Source organism: Cinclus cinclus, chromosome 4, assembly GCF_963662255.1.
Source record: "Cinclus cinclus chromosome 4, bCinCin1.1, whole genome shotgun sequence".
NCBI classification, from domain to species: Eukaryota; Metazoa; Chordata; class Aves; order Passeriformes; family Cinclidae; genus Cinclus; species Cinclus cinclus.
Genome location: NC_085049.1, coordinates 57,275,759 through 57,290,463, shown reverse-complemented (window position 1 = coordinate 57,290,463; position 14,705 = coordinate 57,275,759). Strand labels below are relative to the sequence as shown.

Sequence of the window (14,705 nt, the reverse complement as noted above, 5' to 3'; positions counted from 1 at the left end):
TCCTGGTGAAAATCAGGAGCAGAATGAATGCAAAGTCCAGTGCTAAAATACACCACTGGGTACTGGACATGGGAGGGCCAAGCTGTGGTTCTGTCATGGACTCTATGGAAGACTTCTTGCCAGCCCGCCATCTTCCCATTTGGAATGTGGAAAATGGGGGTACCTTCCATATGGCAACTGGACCCAACCCACAGGGAGGTGTTTTGCTTTCCTGGGGTCCAGGTAAGGGACATCAAAAAGAATTGCATGGTATCAACTGGTACAGCCCACTGATTATACTCTCTACTGGTGTTCCAGGCAGGCAGCAACAAGGTCCCAGCAAGACTGAGGTCAGAGAGCTCATGCATAGCATTTGGAGATGCTAGAAGATCCATTTCTGCTGAAATGCAGTCTTGTTGATTATCATGACTGTGTTAGGAATGTCTCCAAGAAATCCTGTATGTGTGATGAGAACTTTTGGGCATTTCATGAGACATGAGCCCTTGGCTCTGCTCCTTGTGTGTTTTTCCAAGCAGCAAGGATAGGCCTTTTCTACACCATGTGAATTCTGTTTCCCATGGAGCTGGAGCCCACAACTCATAGAGGGAGGGAGCATTGTTCCCTAGCAACCATCTCTACTCTGCAGCCTTCATCCCACCTTCATACTGGGACTTCAGCAGGACCTGCGTGCTTGTACAAACCACCAGTCACCACACCAGGGATCATGGACCAGGTAAGAGAGGCAGCTATGGAAGCGGCTTTGCCTCTTGGTAAATCATAAAGAAATGTCATTTTTATATCCATGGAGCTCCTCAGGTTTAGAAAGTCACTGAAACTGTCTCACACTTTGGAGACCCACTCAAATCTGGAAGGCCTGTGAGACCACTCCTGGCCACATCAGGTGGCTGGTGAGAGTGGCCAGTTCCCATACCTGTCTAAGGAGATTTTCTGCCTGGGAAGAACAGCTCCCTCTTTCCTCAAAGGCTGCATGTCAGGAAAGTCAGAGTGTTAGGCTATGCTAAACATTCCATTCAGAAAGAAAGGTCACGTTTAATCCATTTTAACTCTTTGATCAAAATACATCTTTTCTGATTGGTTGCCTATTGTCCTCACAGAACTGGTTTAGCAAAGCAATAAGCAGACATACTTCTGTGGTTTCTGTTATCCAGGAGGATGGTGAGATGGCCTTAAAGTCCTTGGCCTCAAGATGTGGGACTCTCTGAGCAGTGCTTTGACTTTGGACCTCCAGGGTCAGAAATAAAATGAAAAATAACAATTATATGCAGTTGCAGTGTTTTTTTATAACAGTGACAACATCATATACAGTTACAAACTAGAAAGTAGTAACAGTTGCAGGCTTTGGTGTCATTTTGTCCAAGAGGAACTGGGGAAATTATTGATGACAGGGATTTGGGAAATGGGTGCGTTGCCTCATTACACAGAAATTCTGTCTTGTTGGAAGAAATGGGAGAGGAGGAATTTCTACATCAGCAGACTGGAAAGTTCTTCCTACTGAATATAGTAATAATAACAAACAGACATGTTTTTGTTTTAAGTAGGAGGTGGGAGTTAGCACAGCAATTTATTTAGCAGCATCTTCCTGCACTTTGATCATGTGTAAGTGTATGGCTTTTCTTTAAAAAGAAAGAGTGATAGAGAAAAGAAGCAGATCATTCCCTGTGAGTCAGGACTGGCTTCCTCTCCTCCTGTCTTGTGGCCCTGTTCTTTTTAGTGGGAGAGGCTCTGCAGAGCATGCAGCACTGACTCCTGGAGTCTGGCTGATTCAGTAACTTCAGCTTCAGGATCCCTGAATACTGTGTAAGACTTGGTGCTGCAAAGACCTGTCTCAGTGTAAAACCTAAGCTGCTGCTGATTCAAGTCAGCCCTGGTGGAGCACTAGGGTTCCTTACCCCTTGGGCTGGCACCTTCCTTCCCACAGCTGCCTCAAGAGCAGAAGGTAAGCCCTGTGTCATGTCCTGAGCTAATCTGACAAATCCAAACATACATTCCTATCTGATCCAGATCCCATTTGTCCTGCTGCTAGTGCCAGCAGGCTCACAGTTACTGTATTCCACCACTACAGGCCAGGGCTTTGGTTTTAACTTGTCACAGCCTTTGCATGGGCTACACCTATCAAGGCCCCCTGGGATGAGGAATACACCCAACAAACAGGACTTGACAGAGGGTTACACAGACATTCCCTCTGCAGAAAAGGCACTTGTCCTCCTAATTGTCCCATTCAAATGCTATGCCTGCAGAAGCCACTAAGGGAGACTCAAGGACAGATCCAAATCCCAGGGATTAGTTGTAGTTCAAAGAGCTGTGCAGGGGTGGAAATGCCAGGAGTTTGCTGCACTTGGGGAATGTGGATTGACAGAGTTTCCCTGTTGTTTGTATCTCCAGAAGGATCAAGCTCAGGACAATGCTGCATTAGGAACAGGACGGAAAGGACCCAACGACTGTACTGAAATGACAAAAAGCTCCTTGGCCTGGGCATCTCTTTCAGATTACCAACAGCTGGGTTACAACTTGACAATAAATCTCTTCCAAGGTGAGCGGGCACACTGCCTACCCCTGACCTTCAAAGCTGAAGGTTCCATCTATGCTTTGCCAGGGCTCAGGCAGCCACATTGCTGTGGGTAGAGATCTGACCATAGGTAATACTCACTTTCCCCTCTTATTCCTTCTGCCCAAAGTCACTGCTTTTCCAGGCTGTGGTGCCTGAGGAACTGGAGTCTAGACACTTCCATTTTATGTATTCTGTCTCCTTCTTTTCTTTCACATTTTTTTTTCTTCCCACAGTGTGAAAAGTGAATGTGAATCATAACCCCTGTCATCCTGTCCAGAGCTGAATGAAATGGACACCATTTGTAATTCAATGTTCCCTGTTATCTCCACTTGCTAGTTACCTCCAGTTGCAGTGCCAACATCATTTCTCTTCCAGACCTTTTGACATGTGGAGCTCTGAAATATCTCTCCCAAACCTCTGATTCCAAGGTTCCCCCAAGATCCCTCCATCTAAGCAAATACTGGAAACTGAGCTTTCATCCAAGAAACTCTGAAATAATTGTCCCTGGTTCTAGTTTCTCATATACCAGCATAAGGCAGATTCCTTTTCCATATAGAGACGTTCCATGAAAGGACCTTGCTGGATATTGAGGACTGGGTTTGTGTGGTCACACAGAAAAGAAGGATATCTTTCCTCAGGGAGCTCAAAATCATTATTGTCAAGACAAAGGTGTAATTAAAAGGAAGGTGAAGAGGAAAGGATTAGAGATTAAAACAAAGCCCCCTCGTGGCTAGAAGTAAAGAGGGGATAAAAATGATAAAAACTGTTGTCACAGCTGGCAACTCTTCGTTAAGTATTGTGGAAGAAAATGAGATCAAGAAGGTATGGAGTGGTAAGATGGTGGGGGTTTTATGAAGTTGTGCTGCTTGTAGCTGCCAGGAAGCTACTCACATGGATGAGGAGATTCAACAGGAGGTAGGTTAGCACCTGACTGAAGAAAGGGCACTGGGATACAAATAAAGATGATACCTTGCAGCACCCTCTGTGTGTATCGTATTTGAGGATGAAAAGCAGATAAATTGGCAAACACACCTCCTGGGTGATGATGATGAAGATATTGTTAAGCCTCAAACCCAATCAAAGGCACTGCAGTCAACACTTGCCTTTTCTTGAGCTATTACGACTGCTGGTGTTGCTCCCCTGCTCAATTCCAGGACTATAGTCAGGTGATTTTTTCATACAATTCCTTATTTGCTGTTCCTTGCAGGTGGCCCACTGAGGAGCCAAAGCTTGATGAGAGATTCCTACACCCCTGAAGTATTTCAGAGGGCAACCATAGATCCCAGACATTGGCATGGGAGGACAATTAATGAGCTAGGTATGACTTCTGCCAGGAAAAGTACATTACTAAATTCCTGAGATGGGTGCTACTTCTGCCAAGGACAAAGGATGGATTTGGGCAGAGGCACAAGGGGACTAGAAATTGGCAATTTAACAAGAGAGAAGCTCTACAGCTAGAATAACCCTTGGGGTATGATAGCACTAGGAGGGAAGCTGTAACTGAACTATGATTTCCCTTCTTTACAGGGAGATGGTATGAGAAGCATTTCCTAGATATTAATGTGCAGAAAGCAATGAAAGAGAAATATGGGAGAGGTAAAAAAGGCAGTTTCTAGAAGATGAAGGTTGAAGATTGGAGTGCATTCAACAAGTCTTTTTCTTCCATCATCTAATAAACCTGCTTGTGAAACACGAATCCCTTGCCTGCTAGTTGACAACAGCAGATTTGTTCCTGATGCTTTCTCCCCTCTCTCTTAAATTGTCTCTGGGGAGAGCAGTGTGAGATAAGTCTGAATATGCAAACAAAAAAAATCACTTTGTTGGTCATTGGTTGGTATGGTGGGAAGGATTAGTGTGTGAGGCCCATACCCTTGCAGAAGGATGTGGTGTTGAGAGGAGCCCACACAAAAATTCACCCGCTCAGGATATAAGTTGGAGCAGGACCTGTGAGTGGTGTAAGAGGGCAGTCGTGGGAGAGGGGTGTGTGAGCAAACTCATGTTTGCCAGAAGATTTGTGACACTGACAGCTGCCCCAGCACTCCAGAAAGTACAGAAGATACACTAGGAGCCCACCATGGTTGTCCCAGCAGCAGAAATGTGCTAAAGCAAATGGAAATTCACCTGAGGAGACATAAGGTTGTTTGTGAAAGCTTGATATTTACAGGCCAAGCCAGTGAAAATAAAACCAAGGAAACAACAGCTTATTCCACCTAAAGGGAACAGGAAAGCTGCAAGAAGCCTCAGGACTCCTCCAGTGCACAAATCACCCCACAAAGTGCATGTACCCTTACTGAAGCTCTCCTAAGCCCCACTTGCCCCTGACAGCCCCTTCCCTAGCTCAGAGGTAAGTGACTCTCAGAGAGAAGCACACGTATCCAGCCTCCAGTCTGTACAACCTGGAGTTCAGGGGTGTATCTGGGCAGTAAGTAAGGACCACCCAAGGCTTGAATGATGCAGGATATGCAGGGTCTTCGGTGCTTCCTTATGTGTTTTTCTCACAAATGTAATGGCTTTTGTTTCAGGACTCTGCCTTCCAGCTTCAAAGAGTAGCCATTTGGTGCAGCAATCACAAAGTACATTTCTGGGAAGATGTTCTTCGCTGTCTGGTCCTAAGCTCTCACTATTTTAGAAGATTGATGCTTTTCTCAATAATATGAACTGTTTTGGGACAGAATTAGGATTGTTACTTCACCATTGGCTGGTGATTAAATAACAGTATGCTAACTTTGTTAAAGCAGTGATGGAGGCTAAAATTTAACTAATATGATAATCAAGTGATAATCATTTTCCACCACCAATAATTAACCAGATATTTCCAGGCAGATGTCCAAGTCTTTCAAATTAAGGATACCAGCCAAATTGCAGCTTGTAGAAACCTCCCTGTGGGTTTGCTTTGTATATCAGTACTGAGTGACTGCTGCCTGAGCACACACCACTCTCCCCTCCCTGAACAGCACAGCTCTGTAGGAACAGCACTTCTCTGTGTTGCATCCAACACTGATGGCCAGTATAACTCCAGGTACATAATGAACCCTGTCTTCTGAGACCACAGCAGGTCCTAATCCAGAATACATGGAGCTGAACAGAAGTCTACTAATGTTATTTGGCATACTGGAGGCAGGCAGTTCAGGGCACAGTCAGCTAATAGGCAACACATAATGTGGGATGAATCCGCACCTAGATGTACAAATGTGTTTCTATTAGACATTAAAAATGCCTATTAGGCATTAGAAATGGACACTAGGGCAAGCAGGCAGACTTCAGAATTATGGTTCAGCTGGAAGCAAATGCCCTTTTGCTATTCATGTGTGGCTCATTAAGAGAATAGATCAGAAGAAAAAGAGACTGAAAGGTCCTGTTGGTGCACCATTTGGCACAAAATGGGGTGTTTGCCTCTTGCAGTGAAATGAAGTCACTGTATACACCTTTTACAAATGAAAACATTTTATAAGCACTTAAATAGTATAAAATACTTGGTGTTGTATAATGCACTCAAATGGGTGACAGCTGTTTGATGACAAATGAACATACCCATGTCAATCCCCCTTCATCTTCTTTGCTTTGCCAAATGGTACAGCTCAGCCAGGAACAAACACTTTCAGACAGGTGACACATGAAAGCTGCAGAGATAACTGAGATTACAGCTTTCAGTGAAGCAGCACAGCCACTGGGCCAATCAATACCTGAAGTCTTTGAGTGCTGAACAGACTAATTCAGCCACAACTTTGTCAGGGAGCATTTTCCTGTGTGGCACTTTTTCTAGTAGAGTGCCTTGGATATCCAAACACATATATGGAAAGCCAGCCTCGGAATCTCCAGGTACCATATCATATGCAGTTAGACAAGAACAGAGCTGAAGTAAGTGCCCATGCTCACTGCAGCTGAAATCTCTCTTCTGTCCATTCTTTGCCTCTCAACAGTTCATTCCTTCTTGCTTGTTTTGTGTTGGTGTTGGCACTTCCCTGCCCACACTCTGAACTGAGTCAAACTGATAAACCAGCAGAAAATCAATACAGAAGGAAAAACAAAACAAAACAAAAGTTAACAGGTTAGCCAATTAAAATTTCTGAACAAAGGACCTTGTCGCAGACAAGGCAATGAGTGATGGGATATGCAGATATTGGGAAAGAGAAACAGAAGAGTGGAGGTGGAAATAGCCTTTCACTGCCTTTTTAATGTAGCAAGAAATTAGTTTGCCTCCTCTGTATTGTCTCATAGAACGTAGTGCTTTTCAACACAGGTAGCCCGTATTAAAGTGATTTTACAGGGTCTGATCATTGGGTGGCAGCTCTGAGCCAGTGTTTTTATTTGACAAGTCAGAAATTGGAAACTGTGTGTTCTCTGGTTTAGCTAAACCATTCACTGAAATTGCTATTTAAGAACTGTTTATATCACCTCTAAACATTCAGCGCACTTGAAATGTAATCAGACTACAAGGATTTGAAGTAGAAGAAACCAGTTTCACCCCAGCTTCTGCAGCACTCTCCTCACGAATTTTTCTAGCAGTAATGGCTACTTCCTAGTTCAGGTTTATGCATCACTGCAACTGAAGCACAGGTCATTTTGCAGGATATCACTTTTAATAAATATTTCCTATTCTCCAAACAATATTTCATTTTTCTTTTCATTTAACCCTCTGACCTCTGCCTTTCTCATGTTGTCCAGAATGATTCCAAAGTGAATCGAGTCACTCCAGTCTATCTCCACTGTGAATGACTTTGAATAGCTCATATAAAGAGATGGTAATAACTGTAAGAACAGAAGACAGACACTGCAAAAACTCTTATTAGAGTCTTCAGCCAACTATTCAATTCAATCTTTTATGCTGTAAAGCTTGCATGGAGGTAAAACCTAAATTCAGAGTTACATCTATCCTGAGGTAAGCCCAGTATTCCTAAAATAATTAGTACTTACTGCTGATCCTGCCTATAATGGGATAAAAGAGAAATCCAGCACTGCTTGAAGTGACAAGAGATCACAACAAAAAGGGAGCAGGTGAATTGACTTCAGTGGATTTCACTCTCAGGCACTGAATTTAAAATACAATTGTGTCTTACATTTGAAGGTATTGAAAACTCTAATTCATCAAGAGAGAACCGTGATTTGAGGGTTAGGAATTACCTGTGGTGCTCCACTTGATAGCAGTAGAGCAAATGAGCCAACAAGCAAGAAAGGTATAAAACAAAACCAAAACTCAAATGGTGTGTTCCTTAGGGTTCACTTTGTGTTTTCCTTGCCACAGAGTCCTCTCTGAAAGAGCCAAGGTTTCATGGATTGAAGCTGGAAGAGCAGTGACCCGGTGTCAGGGGTGGGATCACCGCACTTGGAAACAGTACAAAAGGTTTAAGAACAACAACTCCTTGCAGATGGAGAATAGGCTGTCTCAGCACTAGGCAAAACAAAGGGTGAAGGCTACATTGAAAATTATACAAGAAGGTTCTATTGCTGATTTTAGTGAACAGGCCTACCAATTTTTATGCCGAGTTGCCGTTTTATCCCTCTTAATAACATTCCTTTTCTTTTAAACCCTTGGATTCATTGCTTCTGAGCAGGAAAACTGATTATCCAAGCTCATTATGTGCACAAGTGAAATTATCTTTTCCTATAACCCGAGAACCTTGAACTGAAATTGATTAACTATTTTTAGAAAGAAGCTCTAGCTAAATCTGACTTCTTCCCCTGCCAATCACACCTATCAGGGGAGTGCAAAACAAAACTATCTAAACGCAGGTGCCTAGGAATTATGGCCTGTCCCTTTTACCGAATGTGTTAATATAGCTAAGAAAGAGGTGGGGTTGTTTGAGATCCTCCACCATGTTGGACTAGAAGCTGGAGAGGAGAGGTAGCATTTTTTTTGAAAGAAAATGGGATGATAATGGTGTTACATCTTGAATTTTTGATTTGGTTATCTAACACCCCTACAACTCCAGCTCTTCTGAATACCAAGGCTGGCTACTTTCCTTTTCCAACAGCTTTCTTTAGGGTTTTGAAGACCCTTGCATTGTCTTCCTTGCCACTGCTGGATGAAAAAAGCACGGGACTTGGCTGCTACTAACAGCTCTCTAGCTGGCAGCTCTCTAAGGTGCCAACTGTGTACAGATAGGAGATGACCTAATGGGGTACACTGTCTTCCAGGAAGCCAGAAGGAACCTCTGGCCACATCTCTTGTACCTTCCTGAGAAGTTGCAAGCCTCAGACTTTTCTGTGACACAGGAAGAGGTCAACAGTTTACTGCCAACTACAAGTGTCCCAGTTCCAAGATATGAAAGCACAATTCAACTTTTGAGAAAAATCCGTGTTTTTCCTGTGAGTAAAACGGGGGCAGGGTCCATTCTCTGTCTCTCTGGTAAAATGGCACAGACTGGCTGCATCTGCAGACTTGCTGTTCTCCTTGGTCTCCCGCAGAGCCTCTGCAGTCTAAATCACAGATAAAGTTCTGTGTCTCTTTTATTCAGTTCAAAGTGCACAACACACTGCATTACAGCTGTACTCCGAGTGAAAAGGGATGTGTTCTGCACAACCTGTGTGCAAAGTCTGCTGGAATACTTCTGAAGGACACTGGATGCAGCCTCACATGGTACAGTTGTGTCCATGTTGCCCAGTGGGAATTGTAGCTACCCTGTGCTATCTCCCAAATGGTGCCAGATTGTTATCTTGGAGAGCACTGGTTGGCACAGGCTAAGCCATGGCAGGGGAGTGCTGACAACAAAACGGTGCAAGCAGTTGCAAGGCAGTGTGTGAGACTACATCTTGGCCCTGATTTATTTGGCACTAATAACTCAGGCAATGTGACTGCTAGCATCAGCATTTATGAAGCTCACGAGCTTTCAGGGATATTTTGCAGTCAGTTTTTCAAAATAAAGGACCCTTGTTTCTTACAAGCACTGAGTTTGAAACTAGACAAAGGGAGAAGACAACAATTTCCAAGAAGCTACAAACAAACACATCTTTCCTTCACATGACTTACAAAAGCATAAATTTAAAAGGCCTGACCCTCACTCCTAAGAACCAGATAATTATAATGAGACCCGGGAATAAATTTAGTTTGTATCAGCTTCCCTGACTGCTCTGCAACCTAGGATATTTTCCCAAAGAGTGTGTTCTGGTCACCTTCCCACTCTGTCTTTTAAGACATGATATAAATTTGAGGCATTATGGACAATTTGGAGCTATTTCTGATCAGCCACACACTGGCTGGGACCAACACAGCTCTTCTTTGTTTACATCCCACTTTCAAAGTCAGACTTTGCTTCAAGGAGAAGAAAGTATGTCACTTCTAAAGGATTAGGAGGAAGGGGAATATGTGTGTTTTCATGAGAGGGAAGTTGTGTTCAGGCAAACTGGGAGGAATTCAGCCAACAAGGTTTCCACTGCCTTTTATTGAAATCTATTTCCAAAGGAAATGCAGAAGAAAGGAAGCAGTTTTTTATCCTCAGACTTCCATCCAGGGAGGTTAAGGTCTGCAAATTCAGTAGCTCCTTACAATTTCCACAGGTGTTTGGAAGATGACACAGGAGATAAACGGGTGATAATGCTTTGTCCCCTCCATTGCAAGGGGTGATAACCATGTTCAACCTGCTCTTACCCTATAGCTAGTAAGGAATTTTAGGATAAGGTATTCAATACTATAATCTGAGAATTATTTAAATACTCAAGACTAGAGACAAGGCTTAGTGGTTCACCCTTATAATTCTGAAACAAGTAGATATTTATCTCTGCATCCACTATCAGATCAAATTGGAAGTTGTGGTTTTCTTGATCATATCCATGAATATGACATACCCTGGGTATTGTGAATGTATCATATATCTGGCAATCAGGGTATTTTAGACCTTTGTGGGACCTTCAAGTCAATTTCTTTGTTCACAACTATTTCTTTGTTCCTGCTTAATCAAAACAAAACAAACAAAAAAAACGCTTAAAAATATGACTATCTCAACAGGATGCTGCTGCACAGTCCTATGTGTGGTTTCTGAAACCTTCCCCACATATATTTTATTCTGTTTCTAAATCAATATTTCATTGTGCTGGCATTCTCCTGTAATTCATTAAGTGACATGAATAAATTCTCTAATATCAAACACTTCTGATTTACTCTCTTTCTTTCCTCAAAGGAAAGATGCACTCACAATAACTATTTCAGGTTGGTGAGGGTCTGGACCCTGAGCATAACCTTTTTTGTGCCTTCCCCCAGAAGGGGTTTTGCTGCCCATGCTCAAGGCTGTCTAAACTGGAATCATCTTGGCTGATGGTGTCTCCACCTTCACTCAGAAGGTGCTTGTAAATTCAGGCCCTTACCTGAGCTATGGCACAGCCACATCTGTGCCCAGTGATGCACATTGCTGATTGCAATCCATGGCATTGACTTCCTAGCTTGTCCTTAAGTCTGGCTACTGGTTAGGAACTTCCTGTGAGGTCTGGATTGATGGCTGATTCTGGTCACTCTCACTCTTCTGCAATTCTTGTTACTGTGGAATTACACCACTGTTATTGAGGTCAATGATTTGTTGTCACCTTCAGCTCCCAGCTCACCTTCTCAGCAAGCAGAGCTTGTGACTTCCATAGCAGCAGCTTGGCATTTTGCATGTGTACACACATCTGTTACCCTTGCTTACACTAAAGAATCCAAATTAGGGACATCAGAGAAATGCAATCAGCAGTTGGGACAGAGGATTTGTGAGGACTGTGGGACTGCAGAGCTCCTGCAAACAGAAAATTATTTCCATGCAGACTGTGAGGTCCTTTATGTCACAGGAACACTTCTGTGGTTTGAGACTTCAACCCACAGCAAATGGCTAACTTTTAGAATGTGATTCAATACTCTAGGGATTGTAAGAGCCACTTTCTCTATTGGCATCACAGCTGTCAAGTCAATTCATGGATGAATCCTACAGCACTTTCTCAAAATTAAAACCAAGATGCTTTCTTCCTATTCTAATTTCATGTGTTTTCTTCTCTGCCTCCAATCTCTTTGCTGTTTATCCCTCATCTCCAGAATCTGCTATTATACTTCTTCTCATTCCCCTATCTCTTCTTTATTATCTGTTCCTTCCTCTCTCTCATACTTTCCAGTCTTACTGTTCTGTTTTCTTCCTGAAAGGAAGCAGAAGTAGCAACAAGATAGTGCAAGACAGATCTAGTATATCTGAGAGGAAACACAAGTCAAACAAACATATATAATTTATTTTTTTCTCACACTTTTTGTTTTGCAGAAATAATTTCAAATAGCTATGCTCTTGCTGCCATAAGGAAGAACCAGTCTTCTTGGCCAATCTGATTAGTTATCATCACCACTGCCTCTAGTGTAACACATTATTCTCCACTCAAGTGCAGTTATTCACAAGTCCTGCTATAATGTGTCTGTGTGCTCTCACAGCAGAAGCAGGGGAGAGTGATTGAAAAGCTAATGAAAATAGATGGATTAGCATGCTCTGCTTTCCCTTCTTCCTTATCCTGTATGGAACCTCCCTCCCTACTCTGGACATAGCACTGGTGTCTGCAAGCTGGATGCTATGGTAGCTGCAAGACCAGTCCATGTCTTTTTGCTCAGCTCCATCTCTTAGGTTCATCAACCAAGCCTCTTCAGACCCTTCACAGGACACCAGCCAGGAACTTTGCTTTTACAGCAGTTGTTAAAGTTCAGAGTCACATTCATGATTTGATGAGCCTCAGAACACTCCACCCACGTGCAAGCTGTAAGAGATATAGTCATTGTAGGGTCATATTGTAGTCCCTGTAAAGTCTTCACTGGGAGGATTTCTAAATAGAAGATGGATCAGACTGAAGAACACAGTGGGAAATGGTAAAATGAACACAAGTTACTGGACTGGAGAAAGCAGAGACAGAGAAGTGAAGTGCTGGGTAACGAGAACTGCTGGGAATATCCACGGTATTGATCTGCATTTATTTCACTAGTCAAAATTTGCCCTTCACAGGAAAGTAGCAAGAAGTCTTCGGCATCGGTTGCTGCTCTTAGAATAGGCTGAACTCTTTGCCTTTTGCCAGAATTTTACCATGAATCTTCGAACTGAAAAAGTCTCAACTCTCTGACTCTTCTAGTTTGTAAATCAAAATGGTCATGCAAGAAAAGTAAGACTCTGGTCTACAGCCTGTGCAGAAAAGTCAGATTTTTTTTTCTAGTAGGTAAAATTAATTTTCAATAAATATTCTAATTCAAAAGATAAGTCTAAAGGGTTAAGATTGATGTTTTAGAGCCTCCTTAGACTTCATGCCTTTGGATCAAAAGGGCATCATAACACTGGCTAAAACTGCAAACACATATTTCCCTTTCCCTTTCTCACGCCCCCAAAAGGAATCACAGCCATTCTGACACAGTGAACTATCATCTAAGACTTGTGATGGTACCTTTGTTTCTCTTCTGAAATGCAGAGGCCTGATGCTCCATGAAAACCCAACACAGATGGAAGGCTGGTCAAGCAAGTGTGAGTGTAAGATAGAAAGCCTAAAAAACAGCTGTCCCCAGTGAGAAACCTGTTGTTGGAGGAAATGAGAGTACCAACACCAACTGGGTTATGCAGAATGGGAATTTATTTAGCTGAGCACTCACATCAGTATCAGTGTCCTAGCATAAGCATAATTCTGAGTCCTGGTAATTTTCTGCACAGTTTTGCAATGAGCAAGGATCCAAGCTGAATGAGATGACCCTCAGGACCTAAGCAGTGTAGTGTTCACTTTTGTACCTCTTAACAAGAGAAAGAATGTGGCAAACATTTAGAAAAATTACTTCCAAGAACATAATTACAGAATTTTTTTAAAGCTGAGCAAATGTTCTCAGCAATCCACTGCTCTTCTAGCAGACAAGAGAGATCTCAGTAAAAAGTAGGGGCAAGATATGAGTGAGTGATTTATCGTTTAAGGCAAGAAAAACTAGATGCCTCATTAAGGAAGACGTTCAACTTTGCCTTTGTGGGTTGTTTTCATTTCGTGAATACATTGCCATGCCCACCAAATAAGCCCACTTGCCTTGGCAAGAGTTCTGCCTCTAGGAAGTCATGTGCAAAAGTGAGGGACACCCACTCTGTTTAGCTACAAAGTCACATAAAGGAGAAGGCTTCCTGGCAAAGAAAACTGTTTCAAAAACCAAGCAGCTGAACAACTCGTGTCCCTCTATCAGTAAACAAACATACCTCATCAGTGATTTGCAGAGAACCTGCTTTTCCTTTTTCTTTTGTGAAAAACTTCTATGCAGGAGGGAGCTGAGTCTGTGTTGAGGAAAGGTCACTTTTAAGCAGGGAAAAGGAATGTGCCCTTCCCTGAGAATTCAGGCTCCAAGAACAGGAGCTAAAGTTGTCTCTGCTGTCATGAGAACTACAAGGATCAGCTTGGTTGAGTGCTCTGTTTTTCAGAAACTGCAGCCAAAAGATGGCAATGAATGATTTTTCTTTTCCGAGCAGCCCAAGGGCAGCCTAACCTTGCAAGAAACACCTGTGCTTGAGCCAAGTCACTGTCAGGTCCAAAAAGTGAAACAGGCTGCCAAGACCAGGTTATTTCAGCCATTGTAGAGTTACTGCTTGAGAGACCACAGAGTCCATGGCGTTCAGTACTGTGAATCACATGTCAGGCAAGGGATTATAATCTTCCCAGTATGTGTTTTTTTTTCCTGGAAAGATCAGTGTGTAATGATGTGCTGGTTTTGGCTTGGATAGAATTAAATTTCTTCACAGTGGCTCTTATGGGGCTGTGTTTCGGATTTGTGCCTGAAACAGTGTTGAAAATTCAGGGATGTTTTAGGCACTGCTGAGCAGTGCTTACACAGAGTCAAGGCCTTTTCTGCTTCTCCCCACCAGTGAGAAGGAGGCTGGGGGTGCACAGGAAGATGGGAGGAGACACAGCCAGGACAGCTGACCCCAACAGACCCAAGGGATGTTCTACACCACATGGCATCATGCTCAGCATAAAAAGCTGAGAGAAGAAGAGGGAAGGGGAATGTTTGAAGTCATGGCATTTGTCTTCCCAAATCACCATAACATGTAATGGATGGAGCCCTGCATTCCTGGGGATGGCAGAACTCTTGCCTTCCCATGGGGAGTGGTGAATGCACTCTCTGTTTTGCTTTGCTTCTATGAGCAGGTTTTGTTTTCACTATTAAACTCTCTTTACCTTAACCCATAAGTTTCCTCACTCCTTCTTTTCCTGT

At 42.9% G+C, this 14,705-nt stretch overlaps 1 protein-coding gene across 3 annotated transcripts; it reads left to right on the top strand.

Moving 5' to 3' along the window:
- The first annotated feature begins 19 nt into the window (after positions 1–19).
- CIMIP4 (ciliary microtubule inner protein 4) lies at positions 20–7,144 on the top strand. Of its 3 annotated transcripts, none has more exons than XM_062492143.1 (4): positions 20–712; positions 2,383–2,530; positions 3,756–3,866; positions 5,071–7,144. In XM_062492143.1, the coding sequence occupies exons 1-4, from the start codon at positions 557–559 to the stop codon at positions 5,175–5,177; spliced, it is 522 nt and encodes a 173-aa protein (XP_062348127.1). In that variant the 5' UTR covers positions 20–556; the 3' UTR covers positions 5,178–7,144. The 3 variants fall into 3 exon arrangements, with proteins under 3 accessions (XP_062348127.1, XP_062348128.1, XP_062348129.1); XM_062492144.1 differs by lacking the exon at positions 5,071–7,144 and adding an exon at positions 4,076–4,333; XM_062492145.1 differs by lacking the exon at positions 5,071–7,144 and having other exon boundaries at positions 2,782–4,333.
- The last annotated feature ends 7,561 nt before the right edge of the window (positions 7,145–14,705 follow it).

What these genes read in the sequence shown, in the direction of transcription:
- CIMIP4 (XM_062492143.1), top strand. Translation starts at nt 557, where the DNA reads ATGGAGCTGGAGCCCACAACTCATAGAGGGAGGGAGCATTGTTCCCTA. An exon ending in CACCAGGGATCATGGACCAG is followed by an intron (nt 713 to 2,382) that starts GTAAGAGAGGCA and finishes TTGTATCTCCAG; the next exon opens with AAGGATCAAGCTCAGGACAA. An exon ending in GACAATAAATCTCTTCCAAG is followed by an intron (nt 2,531 to 3,755) that starts GTGAGCGGGCAC and finishes TGTTCCTTGCAG; the next exon opens with GTGGCCCACTGAGGAGCCAA.